This window comes from Macadamia integrifolia, chromosome 10 (genome assembly GCF_013358625.1).
Source record: "Macadamia integrifolia cultivar HAES 741 chromosome 10, SCU_Mint_v3, whole genome shotgun sequence".
Lineage (NCBI taxonomy): Eukaryota > Viridiplantae > Streptophyta > Magnoliopsida > Proteales > Proteaceae > Macadamia > Macadamia integrifolia.
Genome location: NC_056566.1, coordinates 13177875 through 13196729, shown reverse-complemented (window position 1 = coordinate 13196729; position 18855 = coordinate 13177875). Strand labels below are relative to the sequence as shown.

The following is an 18855-nucleotide window of genomic DNA, read 5'->3' as shown; positions in this document are numbered from 1 at the left end:
AACATTGAGGTGTTGTATAGGACAGCAACTAGATTCATATGAATCAGCTCAGTAGTGCTGCCCTATGGGGAATTAGGGAGACAAGGTAGGAGAGGATGGAGGATGTGAAGATGGAGGCTTGCGATTTTTGGAAGAGGAGAAGGGAAGGCTGAAAACCCTAGATCAGAAAATTAGGCTCTGATATCATGTTAACAGCATGAATGGGGAGAATGCTTGAATGACCTAATTGATCACACAAGCCCTTTATTTATAACCAACAAAGTAAAAGGAAAATTGCAAGTATGCCCCTCCCCCCTTCAGCCACCCCTCATTAAATAAGGTCGGTGGAAGGGGGAAGAGGCTAATGTGCCCTTGCGGCACTTAACTACCTAAAATAACAATAATGCATTCATCAATCCCCTAGGTTGCAGGCTTGTAGTCAGCTTGGTTGGGGGGCGAGGGCTTGGGCGAGGACAGGGGAGGGTGAGGCAGGGCTGCCTTTAGCCATGTTCAAAGTAGTAGTAGGAGGAGGAGGAAGAGTAGGAGAGAGGAAAAAATTAAAAAAGGAAAGGAGATGAACAAGTTAACAGGTGAAAATAAAGGGTCATCTGGGTATTTATACTTAAAAAGAGCAGGGGAGAAGGTGAGGTAAAAGTTCAAATGTAGGGTAGTATCAGAAAAAAAGTTAAAGCTAGGGGAATTTTAGTAAATATAGGCTAAGTGTAGGGGAGTGGTAGTAATTGCCCCTTCTTTTTATTCAGAGAGAATGATTTGGCAGGTAAGAGTCCTTGAATCATAACTAACTATTATATTGTTTCGCAGTGGGAAGATCCTGCATATTGATTTTGGAGACTGCTTTGAAGCTTCAATGAACAGGGAAAAGTTCCCAGAAAAGGTATGGTATACCACATGCCAAATGTTACTTCATTCTAAGCATTTCATGTTTATGGTTCCTTAGTTTCAACTTAAATATGTTAAGCCCAATATTAAAAATCTTGGCACAGGTTCCCTTCCGTTTGACTAGAATGCTTGTGAAAGCCATGGAAGTTAGTGGCATTGAGGGCAACTTCCGCTCAACTTGCGAGAATGTGATGCAAGTCCTCCGAACAAATAAGGATAGTGTGATGGCTATGATGGAGGTAAGGAAAAAAGATTCACTTGTTTGGTAATTCTTCTTCTTAGCCATATTGCTCGACAGGTAACACATTCACAAAAATCAGCCACAAAGGTGTCTATTTGGATAATTCCAGCCTGACCTGAATCTAGTGACAATTAATGACATGCCTTTCCAAGATGGCAAGATTCACCTTCCCATTTATGAATTAACTAAGAACTTTGAAGGTTTTAGGATTGATTTGGCCTTCCAAAATGTTCTATATTAAAGGAAAATTCAGCTTATTTTATTTACTCCTCTTTTCCATGAAAATTGTGGGCTGATGGAGCATTTGGACCTTTTGATCCTAAATTTTCATAAACAATAGAGGATTGGATGATGTTATATGAATCTTTGAAGAATTAACGAGCTAAAAATGTAGTCAGTGGGCAATTAGCTGGCAACCACCTTTGAACCGGCGGTTGCAAATTAGCCAAGCAGCTTACCACCTTGGTGGTAACATTGTCAAAGTTTTGATTTTCTCTAGTTTAGCTATTAGGACTTGAAAGCCTTAATTTGCTAATTTTGAGTCCAAATGTATTACTAAGCCTATGTGGATTGATTCTCGCTTTTCAAAACTTAGGGGTTGCACAAATAGGTGAAAAGATGGGGGAAGGTCAATCAAATGGTTTGGACATGTGTAACAAGGACCGGCAAATGCACCACTGAGTAACATATTGCAAATTGAACTTTGTAGAACTTCAAAGGCTGAAGGAAAAGCCGAAAATGATCGGGGTTTGAAGAACTATTCATGTGCTTAAGAGTTGGTAGCTGCTGTGGCTCTAGATAGAAATGGAAAACACAATTAGTTAAGTCTTAGTTTAGTAGAGGTGAGCAGCTGAGCTATGCTGTATTATGAAATTTGGTGAAATCTGGGATGTAGTGACATGGTTCCCTGCCATTTTTCATCGCTTATATTTATATGTAATGAGGATGGACATGCATTTGTGTCAACAAGGCAACCTTAAAACTTATATTCTTCATTTCTTCCTTTAGGCAATCACTGAGATCCTAGAATTATATTTCCTCCTTACATCACCACATATAATTATTGTGTAGGAACGTTCTCTCTATTAGACATTTGGGTGCCTTGGTGTCGCTTTGAAGCCCATGCCCCATCCAATGCCTTGGGTTGCCTAGACGCCACGACGACTATGCGTGAAGAATCTGGTAGTATGGACACACATGGCAGTATTTGATTTGTCACTATGGCCTAGAAATGAAAAATAGGCATGCCCCTTGATGCAGATACAACTGCACTTACCTGGTTGGACCAGTATGACCGGCTGTGGAAGCCAAAGGCCAAGAAGAACCTATCCCCCAGGTGTTTGGTCCAACAAGGGCTGGTAGTAGTTTAGTTTAATGATGTCTTTTATTTTATCATGTTTGTTTTGGGATAGGATACGTAAGAGAAGTAGGAGTCAGTTTTGGTTTTAGAATCTAAGTAGGAGTCTTATTATTTTCCCTTTATCTACTTGCATACACTTAGTGTTGAAAGGAGGTGAATTTAGTTTGATTTGTGCTTGTGAGTGATGGGTAGCCTTAGGGAGAAGAGGGAAAATCGCACGAGGGGGAAGGGGAATCGCACAACGCACGAATTCACTAATTCTAAATAAAATTAACTCTAATCTCCAACATTGAATTTATGCAAGTATTTAAAGGGAAATAATAAGACTACTCCTACTTAGACTCTAACACTGAAATAAACTCCTACTTATCCTACCCAAAGACAAACATGAGAAATAAAAGACATAATATAAAACTTACTACCAGCCCTTGTTGGACCAAAACCTAGGCTAGACGGGTTCTTCTTGGCCCTTGGTTTTCGCAATCGGTCATGTTGGTCCAACCAAGTAAGTGCAGTTGTATCTGCATCAACTCTCCTCTTCTGAAGAGAACTCGACCCCATCGAGTTTGGATGAGGTCTAAGAATGCCGTCCGAGTCGATGCGCCTGAGGAGAAAAATACCAGCTGTCCTCTTGAGTTTGAGAGGGGGAAGATCCTTTGCTGGAAGGAACTTCCTCTCAAGGCTACCATGCTGAAAAGAGTATGTATTCTTATATCCACAGTGTTTGACTTTCTTGTCGAACAATCATGGGTACCCCAAAAGAATGTGATAGACTTTCAGAGGTAGAACATCACACTGAACCTGATCAATCAGTCCACCAATGGAATACGTGGGCAAACACCTTTCATTAATTTTCAGATTATTGTTGTTCACCCACCCAAACTAGTAGGGATTCGGATGAGGCTCAGTTTTAAAACCCAACTTGCGAACATCTTCAGCAACAACATTGGTACAACTGCAGGGGTCAATCACCATATTATACAAGCTATCATTGCATCACACCCTGGCTTGAAAGATACTATGACGGCACCAATCGTCCTCCTCGGGAATCCTCTGTGTAGTCAAAAGAGGATGAATCACATAAAACGATTGAGGCTCACCATCACTATCACCATCATTAATCTCATTAGGCTCACGATCACATTCAGCCTCCAGATTTATGCCTTCGGTTGCTCTTTTGGTACATAGGGCATAAAGTTGTCCTTATCGATGTATGCTAACAACCAGTTAGGACATTGATTAGCTCGATGCTCGTACCCTTTGCATTGGAAACATTGAATAGCCTCCTTTGGAAATGCTGAGATCCTGTCATAAACACGCTGAGGTGAGGAGTGTGGATGATTAGGCTATGAAGATGACATGTCTGAATTGTGTCGAGGTGGAGAATATGGCCAGCTGGGTCGTGAAGATGCCATAGATGAAGCACTAGCCTTTGTTCTATTGATTGACTTTTCCTGTAGAGATGACTATGGCTGAGTAGAACTAGGACCTCTAGGAAAAGCATTTGTAAATGGCCTCCGATTGTATGGGCGTTTCAGACTTTCCTCAACCTGATATGTTACTTACATGACATCTTCCATTGTAGGCAGTCGGCTAGATGCAAGGGCAGCACTAAGTTGACGATGCAAACCATTGCAGAATTGTGCCACCAATACTTCATCTCACTCAAAATCAGAACGAGTGGCCAAATAATAAAATCTAGCAACATACTCTTCAACGGTCAAATTCTCCTGTTTCAATTGTGCAAACCTGAGATGCATGCGTTGCTTGTAATCAGAAGGCAAGAATCTCTGGTTCTTGACTTCATGTATTTCAGCCCAAGTAGTGACTAAACCAATACCTTGGGTTCGATTCTGTTGTTGTTGCTTGATCCACCAGACTCGGGCCGTGCCTTTCACTTTGCCTCTGCAAATAGGATCTTTCAGGCCTCAGTCAACCCGTACCATCTGAAGAATGTCTCTACGCTGTGAATCCAGTCAAGGTACAGTTCTTGATTGTTGTCTCCATAAAAATTAAGGACATCCAATCTTTCTACTCTTTCTGCTCCATCATTATATCTACCAGTTCCATATGGTGGTGGAAGTGATGGTGGCAGTGCATGATGTGGTGGTGGTGTATGATGTGGTGGCAATGATGGTAGTGGTGGTGATGGATCCTGTGGAGTGGGGTATAGGGATGTCAATCGGTCAGTTCGGTTTGGTTTCGATCGGGTTGAATCGGTTTCGGTCTAGGAATGAGGGAGATCAAAACCAATCCTTTAAGGAACTTTGGTTTTCGGTTGGTTTCGGTTTCAGTCTAGTTTGGTTTTGGTTTATTTCGGTTTTTCATATCAGGTTAATACCGGTTTAGATCGGTTTATTATTATGCTTGAACCATAATGAAATCTTATATTCATAACTTATAGTGACAAGTTTTGACCAAAAAAACACTTTAAATTTATGATTAAATCATGGTTTATCATTGTAAGGGAAAGATAACTAATATTGAAACCAATGGATGACAAATTACTAAGAAGATAACTAATATTGAAATCACAAAATGAATCCTATTATTCAATCATTCATTAACTATCCAACTAGTTTTTTATAGTGAACTAGAAAATCAATTGAAGCATTATTACAATTTACAAATCAATTTATCTATTCATAACCTAATATTCAATGATTTGTAGCAATTCCCCTTACAATAAAAAATATTCTCACTAATATTGTAAAAAATGGATAGTCAATTCACCATTTTATAATCTCATAATCATTTATTTTTTTATCGGTTTCATTCAGTTTGGTTATGGTTCGGTTCGGTTTGGTTTGGACCGGTTTTCAGCCGGGGATCTCCTTCTTGGGTAGAGATATAAGTGGAAATAAGGGAAAAATATGGTGGATAAAAGAATTAAAGAGAAACAAAGGGGCACAGTGGGAAAATATAAAGGGAGAAAAGGGTTATCGGGGTCGGGTTTGGGATTATTGACAGAAGCCAGGGATCTCCTTCTTGGAGACGAGAGACCAAGAAGGGTTTTTTTGTTTTTTTCAAAAGGAATCGACGCCAGAAACTGAGACGCCTACAATTCGATGAACCTGCTGTGAGAGTGGAAGTGGAGGGTGACCAACGGTGGCGAGTCAACTTTGACCAAGGCAAGGTGGCTCACGATGGGACTTCGACGTAGGTATGTCCTCTGTTCTTCCTCTCTTTCGTCTTCGCTTCTTCGTCTTTTCTTCTGCCTTCTATTGCTCTCTCTTCTCGGCTTCTTCCGCTGCGTCTTCTTCTCTTTTCTATATATATATATATAGATTTTTTTTTTTTTTGTTGTCGGACCCTAGAAAAGAGGTTCGACCATGGAAGTTAGAAAGAAGGGGAGGGGCGGTGAAAACAGAGGGGTCGATTCTGTCCAGAGAAGACATAATCAAATTTTTTTACTTTTTATTTATTTTTATTTATTTTTACTGTTCTCGGTCCTTGTAGGAACCAGAATAATGTATGGGCAGGTAGAAGAGAGATGGGGGATGGGAATCCTTCGGCTCTGATACTAAATTAATGGGGTATCCTTGGGGAGAGGAGGGAAAATCGCACAAGAGGGGGAAGGGGAATCACACAACGCACGAATTCACTAATTTTAAATAAAATTAACTCTAATCTCCAACATTGAGTTTATGCAAGTATTTAAAGGGAAATAATAAGACTACTCCTACTTAGACTTAACACTAAAATAAACTCCTACTTATACTACCCAAAGACAAACATGAGAAAATCCTACGTATCCTACCCAAAGACAAACATGAGAAATAAAAGACATAATATAAAACTAACTAGTACCAGCCCCTGTTGGACCAAAAACCTGGGCTGGACCGGTTCTTCTTGGCCCTTGGCTTCCACAGCCAGTTATACTGGTCTAACTAGGTAAGTGCCTCCTTATCTGCATCAGTGAGCATGTGTGTTTCCCCCTTTTTCCCCCTACTATTCTGATTTTCTTCCTCTTCCCTAAGGCCCCCCATCAATTTAGTATCAGAGCCAAAGGATCCCCATCCCCCATTCTCTCTTCTTCCCTGTCCATTCTCTATTCTGGTTCCTATAGAGATTTGAGGGAAAAAAAAACCACCGCCACCTCTAACCCACCCCATCCCTTCAACCCTACTGCAACCCCCTGCCTTCTGTTGCCTTCGATCAAGGGTTCCAATAGCACCAAAGAAAAGAGAAAAAAAAAACGAAGTCAAAGAAGAGAAGAAAAGCAGGCGAGAAGAGCTCTCCTTTTTCTCTTGACCTCTTCTCAGTCGAACCCCTCTTTAGGGTTCCAACAACAACAACAACAACAAAAAAAAAAAAAAAAAAAGAGCTGAGAGGGAAGATCGAACTAGGAAAGAAAAAAAAAGAAAAAGGAAGAAGAAGCAAAAGAAGGCAGTGAAGAAGAGCATACCTAATTTCAGAAGCTCCCACCGTTGGTAGCCGAAGCTCCCTGGAGTTCCGCCGTTGCTCCCTACCGTCGAAGTCACGAGGCCTTACCCTTCTCGCAACAGAGAACCCACGATCTTCCACTTGTGGCTTCTTAGATTTCCATCTCCAATAAGGAGATCACTTCTTTGTCGGTAAAACCCACCCTCGGTCCCTCTTTCATCTCCTTATCACCTTTTTTTTTTATCTCTTTTTGTCCTAATTTTTTAGTCACTTCCAAGTATACCCTTAAGTGCATACATGATATTATTCCTTTGGATTTAAAGTGAACTTTCAATGTTTCCAATTCAGCCATCCCTGTAAAAAAAAAAAGAGTTATTTACCATTCTGCCATTGCTCTTTAAACCTCCTTTATTTACTATTTTGTCATCATATTTGAGTGTAATCTTGCCTATCTCCACCATGGTAGTCAATAGTGAAGATGTTCAACAGCTGAATTCCTATGAGGGAGAAATTGATGCTCTTACTACCGTTGTCACTTCCCTTAAGACAATGATGGAATCCATGCAAGTTTCTATTTATTGTTTGGTGGCAGCAAGTAAAGGAAAGAGTCCCATTCAATCTAAGGATTCTTCTAACACCAACCCACAGGATCCGTCAGTACCAATACCACCACCTCTACCACATCATACACCGCCCCCACCACCTCCAGCACCACCATATGGAACTGGTAAATATGATGGAGCGAAAAGAGCAGCAAAATTAGATGTTCTTGATTTTTATGGAGATAACAATCCAGAACTGTACCTTGACTGGATTCACTGCTTGGAGACGTTCTTCAGATGGTATGGGTTGTTGACTGAGGCCCGAAAGATCTTATTTGCAGAGGCCAAACTGAAAGGCACGGCCCGAGTATGGTGAATCAAGCAGCAGCAACAGAACCAAACTCGAGGCATTGGTTTAGTCACTACTTGGGCTGAAATGCATGAAGTCATAAACCGGAGATTCTCACCTTATGATTACAAGCAACGCATGCACCTCAGGTTTGCATAGTTGAAATAGGAGAATTTTTCCGTTGAAGAGTGTGTTGCTAGATTTTATTATTTGGCCACTCGTTCTGATTTTGAGTGGGATAAAGAAGTATTGGTAGCACAATCAATGGTTTGCATCCTTAAGTTAGTATTGTCCTTGTGTCTAGCCGACTGCCTACAATGGAAGATGTTGTACAAGTAGCATATCAGGTTGAGGAAAGTCTGAAACGCCTACACAATCGGAGGCCATTTAGAGATGTTTTTCCTAGGGATTCTATTTCTATTCAGCCACAGTCATCCCCACAGGAAAAGTCAATCAACAGACCACAGGCTAGTGCTACATCTATGTCATCTTCACGGCCTAGCCGGCTGTATTCTCCACCCTGACGTGATTCAAACATGTCATTTCCACGGCCTAATCATCCATGCTCCTCACCTCAACGTGGTTATGATAGGAACTCAATATTTCTAAAGGAGGCTATTTAATGTTTCTCATGCAAGGGGTATGGGCATAGAGCTAATCAATGTCCTAACCGGTTAGCATACATCGACAAGGACAATTTTATACCCTATGCACCAGAAGAGCAACCGAATACAGGAACAATAAATCTGGAGGCTGATTGTGATCGTGAGCCTAATGAGATTAATGATGGTGACAGTGATGGTGAGCCTCAACCGTTTTATGTGATTCGTCCTCTTTTGACTACACAGAGGATTCCTGAGGAGGACGATTGGCGCCGTCACAGTATCTTTCAGGCCAGGGTGCGATGCAATGATAACTTGTATAATATGGTGATTGACCCCTGCAGTTGTACCAATGTTGTTGCTGAAGATGTTCGCAAGTTGGGTCTTAAAACTGAGCCTCATCCGAATCCCTACTAGTTTGGGTGGGTGAACAACAATAATCTGAAAATTAATGAAAGGTGTTTGCTCATGTATTCCATTGGTGGACTGATTGATCAAGTTCAGTGTGATGTTCTCCCTCTGAAAGTCTATCACATTCTTTTGGGGTGCCCATGATTGTTCGACAAGAAAGTCAAACACTATGGATATGAGAATACATACCCTTTTCAGCATGGTGGCCTTGAGATGAAGTTCCTTCCAGCAAAGGATCTTCCCCCTCTCAAACTCAAGAAGACGGCTGGTATTTTTCTTCTCAAGCGCATCGAATCGAACGGCATTCTTAGACCTCATCCAAACTCAACGGAGTTGAGTTCTCTTCAGAGAAGGAGAGTTGATGCAGATACAACTGCACTTACTTGGTTGGACCAACATGACCGACTGTGGAAACCAAGGGCCAAGAAGAACCCGTCCAGCCTAGGTTTTGGTCCAACAAGGGTTGGTAGTAGTTTAATTTAATAATGTCTTTTATTTTATCATGTTTGTTTTGGTATGGGATACGATACGTAAGAGAAGTAGGAGTCAGTTTCAGTGTTAAGAGTCTAAGTAGGAGTCTTATTATTTTCCACTTATATACTTGCATACACTTAGTGTTGAGAGGAGGTGTATTTATTGAATGAAATTAGTTTGATTTGTGCTTGTGAGCATGTGCATTTCCCCCTTTTTTCCCCCTACTATTCTGATTTTCCCCCTCTTCCCTAAGGCCCTCCATCGCCCCTATTTCATTGTTTGTCAATTCCTTTTAAGGGACAAATTGGCTGCAGATGAAGCTTTGGTGGTCTTTAAAAGGAATTCTACAATTCCTTAAACCATGGCTATAATCGACAGTGATTCCTGAGGCTTAATTTTTGAAATTAGGTTGATCTGAGGAGTAAGACATACCAAGGAAAATCTATTCAATCTGATTTGCACATGAATACGATTCTATTACGTCAGTGTCGTTTTATCTTTTAATCCGTGCTGAATGTACAGCCGCAATTTAGTTCAGTTTCTGTTTAGTTTCCCAGCGTGATCTAGTCCATTTGGGATAAACTTTGTATGGATTGCCAGTACATGTCTCTTATTTTCCATAGTTCATTGTTGTTGCTATTTAAAGTCCATTTATAGCAAAATCAAAGGAGAGTGGGTTAGGTCTTCCTTTTTTGCATGTGTACATTTTTGCGTCATATATGCAGTTTATTTAGATTATGCAATTGTACAATTTCCTCTTTTATTTGTTCCATCTTTGTGTAGTCATTCATTTTCCAGTATGTTTAGATATTCTTTTTCATGGTCTTGGCATAAGTTTCTTGTATCAAGAATATGGCTATTTGTTTTTATGAAGTGTATCTTACTGGATTAAGCAGTGCGTAATACCTTCAAAATTCATAACCTAATCCTTGAACCTTAGTTTGGTTGAGATAAACTTAATTTTTGGGGCTCGATTTATTTATCCTAGACCCTAGTCTAGGTGTTGAGTTCTTTTTGGATTTTTCATCAGAGATCTATTTTGATACAATCATTTGCACAAGTTATACTTTACTAATAAGAGGTTATCTTTTTCTCCTTTTTGTGGGGGGGGGGGGCAAAGGGTTCTCTGAGCTGCCAGGGCAGGGTATGATATCATTTTGTCGCACCTCATTGATGTGCTCCCATAACCCATATGCCACTTGCTCAGAGAACCCTCCCATCTTTTTTTTATGTATATTCCAAAAGTAAAAAAGTGCCTTGGAGGTGACTGAATTGAAAAGGTAATCTAAGTTATTTCCTGAATCCTAATTACTGCAATTGCATTTGTCCAATATGTGGTGTCCTCTTCATTTAGTTATGTATTTGGTTGTTGACGAAGTGCCCTTTTCTTATTTTTCTTTTTTCTTTCTAAAGGTAATAATTTTTATTTCCTCCTATTTTCAGGCCTTTGTACATGATCCTCTCATTAATTGGAGACTTTTCAATTTTAATGAAGTCCCTCAAATGGCAAATTATGCAAGTACTCATGTCCAGCCAGTTGTAAATAGTGAAGAATCTGCAACAAGTAGAGAACAACTTCCTCAACCTCAACGGGGTGTTCGTGAGAGAGAACTTCTTCAGGTGACTGTTGGTTATACTATTATATCCTTAATATTCCGTACTTTGGTTTCTTGTGCTCAGCACATTTGCTTACTTTTAATTCGTTTTTTGTAGGCTGTAAATCAACTTGGTGATGCCAATGAGGTTCTAAATGAGCGTGCTGTGGTTGTTATGGCTCGTATGAGTAATAAACTTACAGGACGTGACTTTTCAACTGGTTCTTCAGTGTCGGGATCTACTGGTGCTGTCCAATACACAGTAGATCACAGTACCTTGATTTCAGGAGATACTCGTGAAGTGGATCATGGTTTATCTGTAAAACTGCAGGTTCAAAAGTTGATTCTCCAAGCTACATCGCATGAGAATCTGTGTCAAAACTATGTTGGGTGTGTACCAATCGCCACTTCCCTTTCGTCTCATTATCAACATATCATTTATCGGTTGTCATTCATGGTCATCCTCCCTGCTGAGTCCATCACTACTGAATAAGACTAATTTCCAAAAAGTTAAGAGAACTTAGTGACATTTTTTTTTTTGGGGGTGGTGGGGAGGGGGAGGGGGGTTTTGAACACCTTAATTTTACCCTGTTACCATGGGGTCAAGCCAGCTTACTTGCTCCTATTAGGTAAAACAAGCGACCTTAATTTTACCCTGTTACCGTGGGGTCAAGCCAGCTTACTTGCTCCTATTAGGTAAAACAAGCTGATTCAAGGCCTCAATGAACATGAGACTGAATGACGATTCCAAACACCTTTACCAATTTAAAGTAGGGAATAGGCTCTATTGGTTACCTACGTATACTATGCCTCTTCACATGAATGATTATATTAATTTAAAGAGAAACAATGATTAAAAAAATCAGTGTGAGGGGAGATGTAGACCACCCCCCCAACTTGGTCAGAGAACCCTCTCACTTTTTTTATTATATAGTTTGAAGGGCGTACTCGGTGGACAAGGCTCCTGCATGTGCAAGGTCTTTAATTCTTTAATTATTGAAGACTAACTTTGTCGCCCTTCTTGAACCTTTGAACAAGATTACATTGCTGGCCCAAGTTTTTCTATTCGAGAATGCAATTTCTCCTGTGCTTCAACCAGTTATAAACTTTACCAGGTGATCAACTCTCGTGGAGAGAGCAAACATAATGTTCTAATGAGGCTATACATTGGGCCCATAAACAGGGTTGCAAGTTCTCTATAAACTTTCCTAGTCCTAGGAAAGACTGTTCTACTTCTATTACAACATTCAGGTGGTAACTCTTTCCCTCCCCGACTTCTATTGTGACAATTTTAAACTCATAGTGACCAGATAACCATGAGGCTTATCCTGTCGATCAGATATCGTAGACAATCCTGTTTTAAAGCTTCTGCATGTTGTTTAAGCCTCTGGAAATGGTAGTGTGAACAGAGCACATGCTGGTGGCTGTATCTTTGCAATGACATTTGTTTAATGCACTTCTGTTCTAAATTTATTTCCATGTCATATTTGTAATGCATGACCTCTGTGAAACACTAAGATTATCTCTTCTGCTACCCTGTATTATTTATTTATTTGCTGGTTAATCCACTTTGTAGGCTTGTGACAGTCTTTCCTTTGTCTATTTCCTTTACCATTTTTGGTGTCTTATCCATATGTGGCTTCTTTCAGGTGGTGTCCATTTTGGTGAGCAGCCACAAATTTGTAAATATATGGTGTATGAAGTGTACATAGTGTTGCAGCTATTGTAATTATGTATGAGAATGATGCACATGTACAGATGAGTTTTTAGAGCAAAGGAAATTAAAATGTGTCTTAGAGGCTGTCCTGAATTCACTTTTCAGTTCTTTCTGTTGTAAGTAGTGAATGATATGAAAAGCTGTTGATATGTTCTTTGAGAAACAAGATGAATAAAGCTCTACAGATACCTTGGTTTCTCCCTCTCAAGATTTTTTTTTTTTTTTTTTTGGCTGGGTGGAGCGGGGTGACCCTCAGGATTGTGCTTTTGATAATTTAGTCTTGCGGCCTTTGTCGATCCCTTGCTGATTGTAACTTAGGGCCCGTTTGATAACGTTTCTGTCGTTTCTGTTTCAAGAAATCATAGAAACATAAATTTCCGTTTTTAGAAACAGAAATGGAATTGAAGGTGTTTGATAAGTTATATTTTTGGAAGTCGATAGAAACCAGCGAAAGAATGGTTACGAGTCGTTTCTAGAAACGACGTGGGTCGTTTCTTGAATCATAAATAGGTAAAAATTTCAATTTCTATTGGTGAAAACAAGTGAAATGAAATAGTTTTATCAAACTCTTTTTGTTTCGTTTCTGTCGTTTCTGTGTCCAGAAACGCGTTTCTTGAAACATTATCAAATGGGCCCTTAAGGTCCCCCCAAAGAAATAATATTAGAATAAAAACATGTTTGGTAACGCCAGATTATTTTCTGTTTTGTAATGAACCAGACATTTGGAACACCTTTTTTTTTTTCTTTCAAGTTACAGAAACAACTTGACAAAAAACCTAACCCTGTGAAGTGTACCCTGAAGCTGCCCCTCTTTTCCATCCTGTGTTATTCACCTATGCTTCCAATCCTCTCTGTTGCTTTATCTTCAGAGGCTAGACCGTTTAAATTTCACTTTATAAGACTCCTAACCATGTGTTCTCACCATTCTCGGAGAATTTCTGTGATATTGCTTACCATGTAAACAATCTTTGAAATATCTTGCCTGAGAAGATTCCCAGAAGTACCACATGTTCTTGTGAGCAACTTCACCAATTGCAGGGATCGTTTCATTGATAATATTTGAGTATCTATATTGTGTGACCACGTACATGAGCGACCTCTCTCCAGCATGTGTGAGATCAATCATTTTTGGCAAGTGACCTGTGTTACCGATCATCTCACAATTATCGTGGTCACATTACAGTATGGAATTATTAATTAATTATTTAATTGGATCGAATAATTATTTTTCATATAATTCGGATTTTAATTCAGATATTCTTTAATCGGAAACGGATGCCTCTAAACGAATATGAATGCAAATTCGAAGTCAGATATCGACTATCCATTTACATCCTTAATGCGAATGTTGAACTATTGAGAACCTCTTTAGCATGGAAACCCGCAGAGAAGATAAGGCGGTGAGCTGAACGGCACATCCTGTAATTTACTTGAAGCAGAGGAACATTGTCTTGTTCCTAGGCCTTGCCTCATTGCTCTTCTATTGGAATTGTCGGCCTTGGCTTTTAGAAATTGGCCTGCTTACATTTTATAATACGCATTTCTATTTCTGAAATACATTTTTTTCTCACACCATAAAAGGTCATGGACTTGTCTTCCATCTTCCAATATAGCACAAAAAGCTAACTCAAATCAGCTCACTCACCCATTAAAATCTATTTATAATTAATTTATCAAACCAAAATTTTCATATGATATGAGAATGTCTAAAAGAATTTGGAAAGGGAAAAAGGATATATCCCTGTCTTATAGAATGTCTTCTAGATTTAGTTCTACCTCTTTCTTGTTGTTTGATCAAATAAAAAGAATTGCTTGAGTTGATTTGATTTTAATTTGACTTTAAAACAAATGATGAATGCAAACCCTCGCCGCACAAACTCCAGATTTGGTCCAAATAATAATATTAAATTTTTGATATTGTATCATGACTTTAACCCACAAGAAAATATCTACTAGCACTTGCTCCTCTCTCATGTAGCTGCTATAAGATGTTTCGCTCATGTCTAATTCAAAAAATTCATCTTCTATTAATGCCCATATGTGTTCCTTCATTAGCTTCCGAATTAACACAAGAATGATATATATATATATATATATATATTGGTATACTTATATTTGATTGGTATCCAAGTGGACAAATTGCATCCATGTTACATAAAGGAGCAAAGAAATCGTCATCAATCCGCTAATGCTGGACGAAAGCTTAGCTTTTATTTCAGTTGGATTCTCGATAGAGATCGATGCCTACCAGAAAAGGAAATATTTTGAGAGAGATTGGGTAATGGTGGGGGTGGGAGTGGGACAGCAGATACTCTTTGAAAGACTACTGCGGCTTATAATAATGGTTCTGATGGAAAATGATTGCTGGATAGATCTTCTTTGGAGCATTTTGAAAGATGAGATTCTCTGCATCATGTATAGGAGACCACTTGGAAAAAAAATATTTAGGGTTAAGGGGACCCGATTAGTCTCTCGCACACATATATATGGTTTTTTTTCGTCACTATGTTTAAGTGAAGTATAATGTTTCGTTATATGTCACATGGTAGTACATGGGTTATTTTATATGATAGAGAACCAAGTAAGCATCTCATTGGTATAATTGTTAAAATAATAAAAAAAAGGGAAAAATAACGTTACTTAATCGCATGGTTCCTATGTCCAGACATACGAATCCATGAAATAACTGCTCCGCCCACAATGAAATCAAGAATCTCATTTATATTGATGCTCCAACATGCACTCTCATTGTGCAAAGACCACGCGATCAAGTAACGATCTTTGTATTCATCTTGATGACGATTTGGTGATTTTACTAAACCTTTTAATCGGAGTTTGAGCAAATTTTCTTGCTTATTAAAGACCAAAATATGGCTATTGGGATGATGTAGAGTGCTTTTTCACATGGATCAACCCATCTACTGCCGTGGAGAAATTAATTCGTCTAGATTGAGCAGTTGCAAACCATAGTCATTTTTTCCTTAAAAAATTCTTACTGGTCTCTTGAACTACCTGTGTTCAGCTCTTGTTTAGCTAACTAACTAGTGGCAATGAATTACAATCCAGGAGTGATTAATTCAATGAACAACCCATGATCAGTGGTTAACTATTAAACAATGAGAGATTAAACTGTTCAAATGAAAAGTAAATTAAACAAAATAATGATTGTAGTCTTATACCATTGACATTTGACAATCCATAAAGTGGTAAGATGTTTCGGCTCTTGCTTAATTAATAATTTAAACAATAATGAACAATCCATGACTGATTAATTACCAATCATTAACCCCACCTAAAAAATTTTACCAATCATGTTTCAAGATAAAGCCTTGAGATGGAATTCAACCATAACTAACTACTCATATGTGAACATTTTTTTTTTTTTTCGGTAGAAGTGAACATTGTGTGTATATGGGTGTGTGAAGAGAAAGCGAAACCCATGCAACCCTATAAAATACCTTATTTAGCATTGATAATTAAAATAAGGGTAAGATTGCATAGCCGTAGAAGCAGTATGGGCCAATGAGAGTGCACATAGGGGCATATGCGTAGATGAGATTTTTTATTTTACAAAGATAGAGTGGTTTTCACATTTATTTGTTTCCATGCAAGGACTACGAAACCAACAGGCAGCCTTCTTTTACCCTTAAAATAATCTAAACATGAGTCAGCTAAATATTTTGCTAAGACTATCATGATTAATACAACAACTCTCCAACCTTATCCCACTAATCAGCTAGCTCTATTCAATGTCATACTTGATCCAAGGATTAAACAATGCATGTCTTTCCTCACCACCTCCCTTAAGGTCATTTTATATTTGCCCTCAACTCTTTTAGTTCTTTCAATTTGTATTAAATCACTCATTCGTATTGAAACATCCAAAGGCCTCCATTAAACATAGTAATGCCACCTCAAACTAACTTTTTGTAACTAATCATGCATCGAGAGCTACTTCCAAATCAGCTCTAATATGATCATTCTCAGTTTGCCACTTCTCCATCTCAACATTCTAATCTTTGTTACATTGAATTCATCTATATGATGCTTCTTTTTTTCTTTTTAATAATCTATTTGATGATTTTTAACTATCCAACATTCCACACCATACATAATGGCATTGAATTTATCTATATGATGCTACTTCTTCTTTTTTTTAATAATTTATATCATGATTCTTAACGGTCCAATATTCCATAGCATACATCATGGTCTAGAACTTCTTATAAAAAAAATTCATTTAGATTTTAAAAGAATACGTCAATCACTATCATGATTAATCTACTAATCAACAAATGATCACCCTAGTTCTCAAAGAGGTAGAGAAGGAGGACCCTCACCCACATAAACCGAAAAAAAATCCTTTGCACAGTGCGACGAGTATCTAATGGTTGAAACAACATCGAAGCACGTGTCAATTTTGTCTTGGTCGTCCGATGCTCATCGCACCACCACACCCGCGGTAGACAATCATCGCCCGCACTAACCTTTCAAACCAACTTCTAAAAGCTCCACAAACCTCATCACCCCAAGTTCAAACACCATCTATAGACGGCTAGACCCCAACTCCATAACCTGATAAGTTCCCACACTATCCCCAGTTGCCCACCTCTCTCACTCTCTCTCTCTCTCTCTCTCTCTCTCTCTCACACACACATAACCAAACCCACCCACTACTTCCCACACAATAAGAAACAAAAAATAAAAAACTCACTCACACTAGTCTTACTGGTCTTCTTGTTCGGTCCATAACTTCCTCTATATAAACAACAGGTCTCACCTATTCTTCTGTTCTCTCCCTCTCTGTCTCTCTCTCTCTCTCAGTGTGTTTGTGCGAAGAACCCTATAGGCCTTTAAGTACACAAAATGGAAAAGAACACAAGTAGTACGGGACCTCCATCACCAATTGCAACAACAGCAACGACATCAACAACCTTCGTTCAAGCGGACACTCACACCTTTAGAGAGCTCGTGCAGAAACTTACCGGTGCCGGCGACGATTTGCAGGAAAAACTTCCGATAACACTTCCAGCGAGATTCTCTTCAAGATCGTCACTTTCTGGAGACATCGTCGCGCCTCGACGATCAGCTTTCAAGCTTCAAGAGAGGAGACAGAACATGAGGAAGCTCGAAATTAAGCTCGGTCTTACTTCGATTCGAAGCCCACCGTTCTCACCTCGACAAATCCAGACCCAAACCCACCTGGTCGTGTCGCCGGTTCCGAGTCCGGTGACCCCACTTGGCTCCGATACTTTGTCGTCCTCTGTTCAGTGCTCTGGTTCGGGTAGCGAGTCTCCATCATCGCCTGCGGTTTGGGAGGAAGAGAAGGCGATTGCAGAGAAAGGGTTTTATTTGCATCCATCGCCGTTAAGCACCCCGAGAGGTTCAGACCCACCTGAGCTTCTACCTCTGTTTCCTTTGAGTTCTCCGAGGCAACAATCTGGGGATCTGTGAAAGGCTTTGGCAGAAAAAAAAAAGAAAAGAAAAAAAAAGGGTATGTACGTCCTAGGATTTCCATAAAGTTCTGGTTTTTCCACCATTTTTGTTGGGTTCTCCAAGATCTTTTTCTGGGTTTAGGTTTAGCGAGAAACTCCAAAAACCAACAAAATGTCCCTGTTCTTGGTTTCTGGGTTTTTGAGTTTCTGAGTTGCTGGCTCTTATTCTTCGACTCCGATTTCTCACTAGTCAATTTCTTTGTTGATCATCACTGAAAGAGAACTTTAGTGGTGGAAATGTATGGCAAAAAGTACAAAATTTCTATGACTTTTACGCTTGGAATTCGATCTGGATTTCTAAAATATATTATCTTTTGTTTCAATCGAGCAACCCCAACCAACAAAGTCATAGCCTTAATGATCAAACCATCTCTCTTTCATCACTTTATAATTTTTCTTTAAAAAATATATATATATATTGGCAAGATTAAACTCACTATCAATCTCTGAAATTTCTTCCAAGACTTCCAAAAAAGTTTTTAAATTCAGAGCGAACTGGTTTTAATTGTGTTCTTCTTTCAGAAATTAATCCCATCTCTGATACCGAAATGCGAGAGAATTGTATGAGGTGACGGCTATTTCCGTAATTTCAAATACCCCCACTACTCCACTAGACTTGGTCAATTAATGTGAGAACCGTTCGCCAACGCCATTTTGAAAATTTTTGAGCCGTTGGCAGAGCAGCCGCGCAGCGCAGTCTTTACTGTTTTTAAAGTTTAGTTTAGCCGTTTCTCCAAGTAATGGGCCTGGGCCCCTTACTTGTTGGCCCCACCTAAGAATGTGTACGTTTCTTTCTCAACTGGG

The 18855-nt window shown here is 39.2% G+C and overlaps 2 protein-coding genes across 3 annotated transcripts in view; both read left to right on the top strand.

Moving 5' to 3' along the window:
• The window catches only part of LOC122091291 (serine/threonine-protein kinase TOR), a 117718-nt gene extending 104962 nt beyond the window's left edge, over nucleotides 1–12756 (top strand). For both annotated transcript variants that reach the window (XM_042661153.1, XM_042661152.1), the window contains exons 53-57: nucleotides 802–874; nucleotides 984–1118; nucleotides 10688–10864; nucleotides 10958–11229; nucleotides 12489–12756. In XM_042661153.1, coding sequence (XP_042517087.1) covers nucleotides 802–874; nucleotides 984–1118; nucleotides 10688–10864; nucleotides 10958–11229; nucleotides 12489–12507 — 676 coding nt within the window. In that variant the 3' untranslated portion in view covers nucleotides 12508–12756. The remainder of the gene's footprint in view (nucleotides 1–801; nucleotides 875–983; nucleotides 1119–10687; nucleotides 10865–10957; nucleotides 11230–12488) is intronic.
• Nucleotides 12757–17245: 4489 nt separating this feature from the next.
• On the top strand, nucleotides 17246–18319 carry LOC122091107 (VQ motif-containing protein 33-like). Its single transcript, XM_042660933.1, has one exon. It carries the CDS (start codon nucleotides 17423–17425, stop codon nucleotides 18008–18010), a length of 588 nt encoding a protein of 195 aa, XP_042516867.1. The 5' UTR covers nucleotides 17246–17422; the 3' UTR covers nucleotides 18011–18319.
• Nucleotides 18320–18855: the final 536 nt, after the last annotated feature.

Bases quoted from the DNA above. Each gene is read 5' to 3' on its own strand.
- LOC122091107 (XM_042660933.1), top strand. From the start codon at position 17,423: ATGGAAAAGAACACAAGTAGTACGGGACCTCCATCACCAATTGCAACA.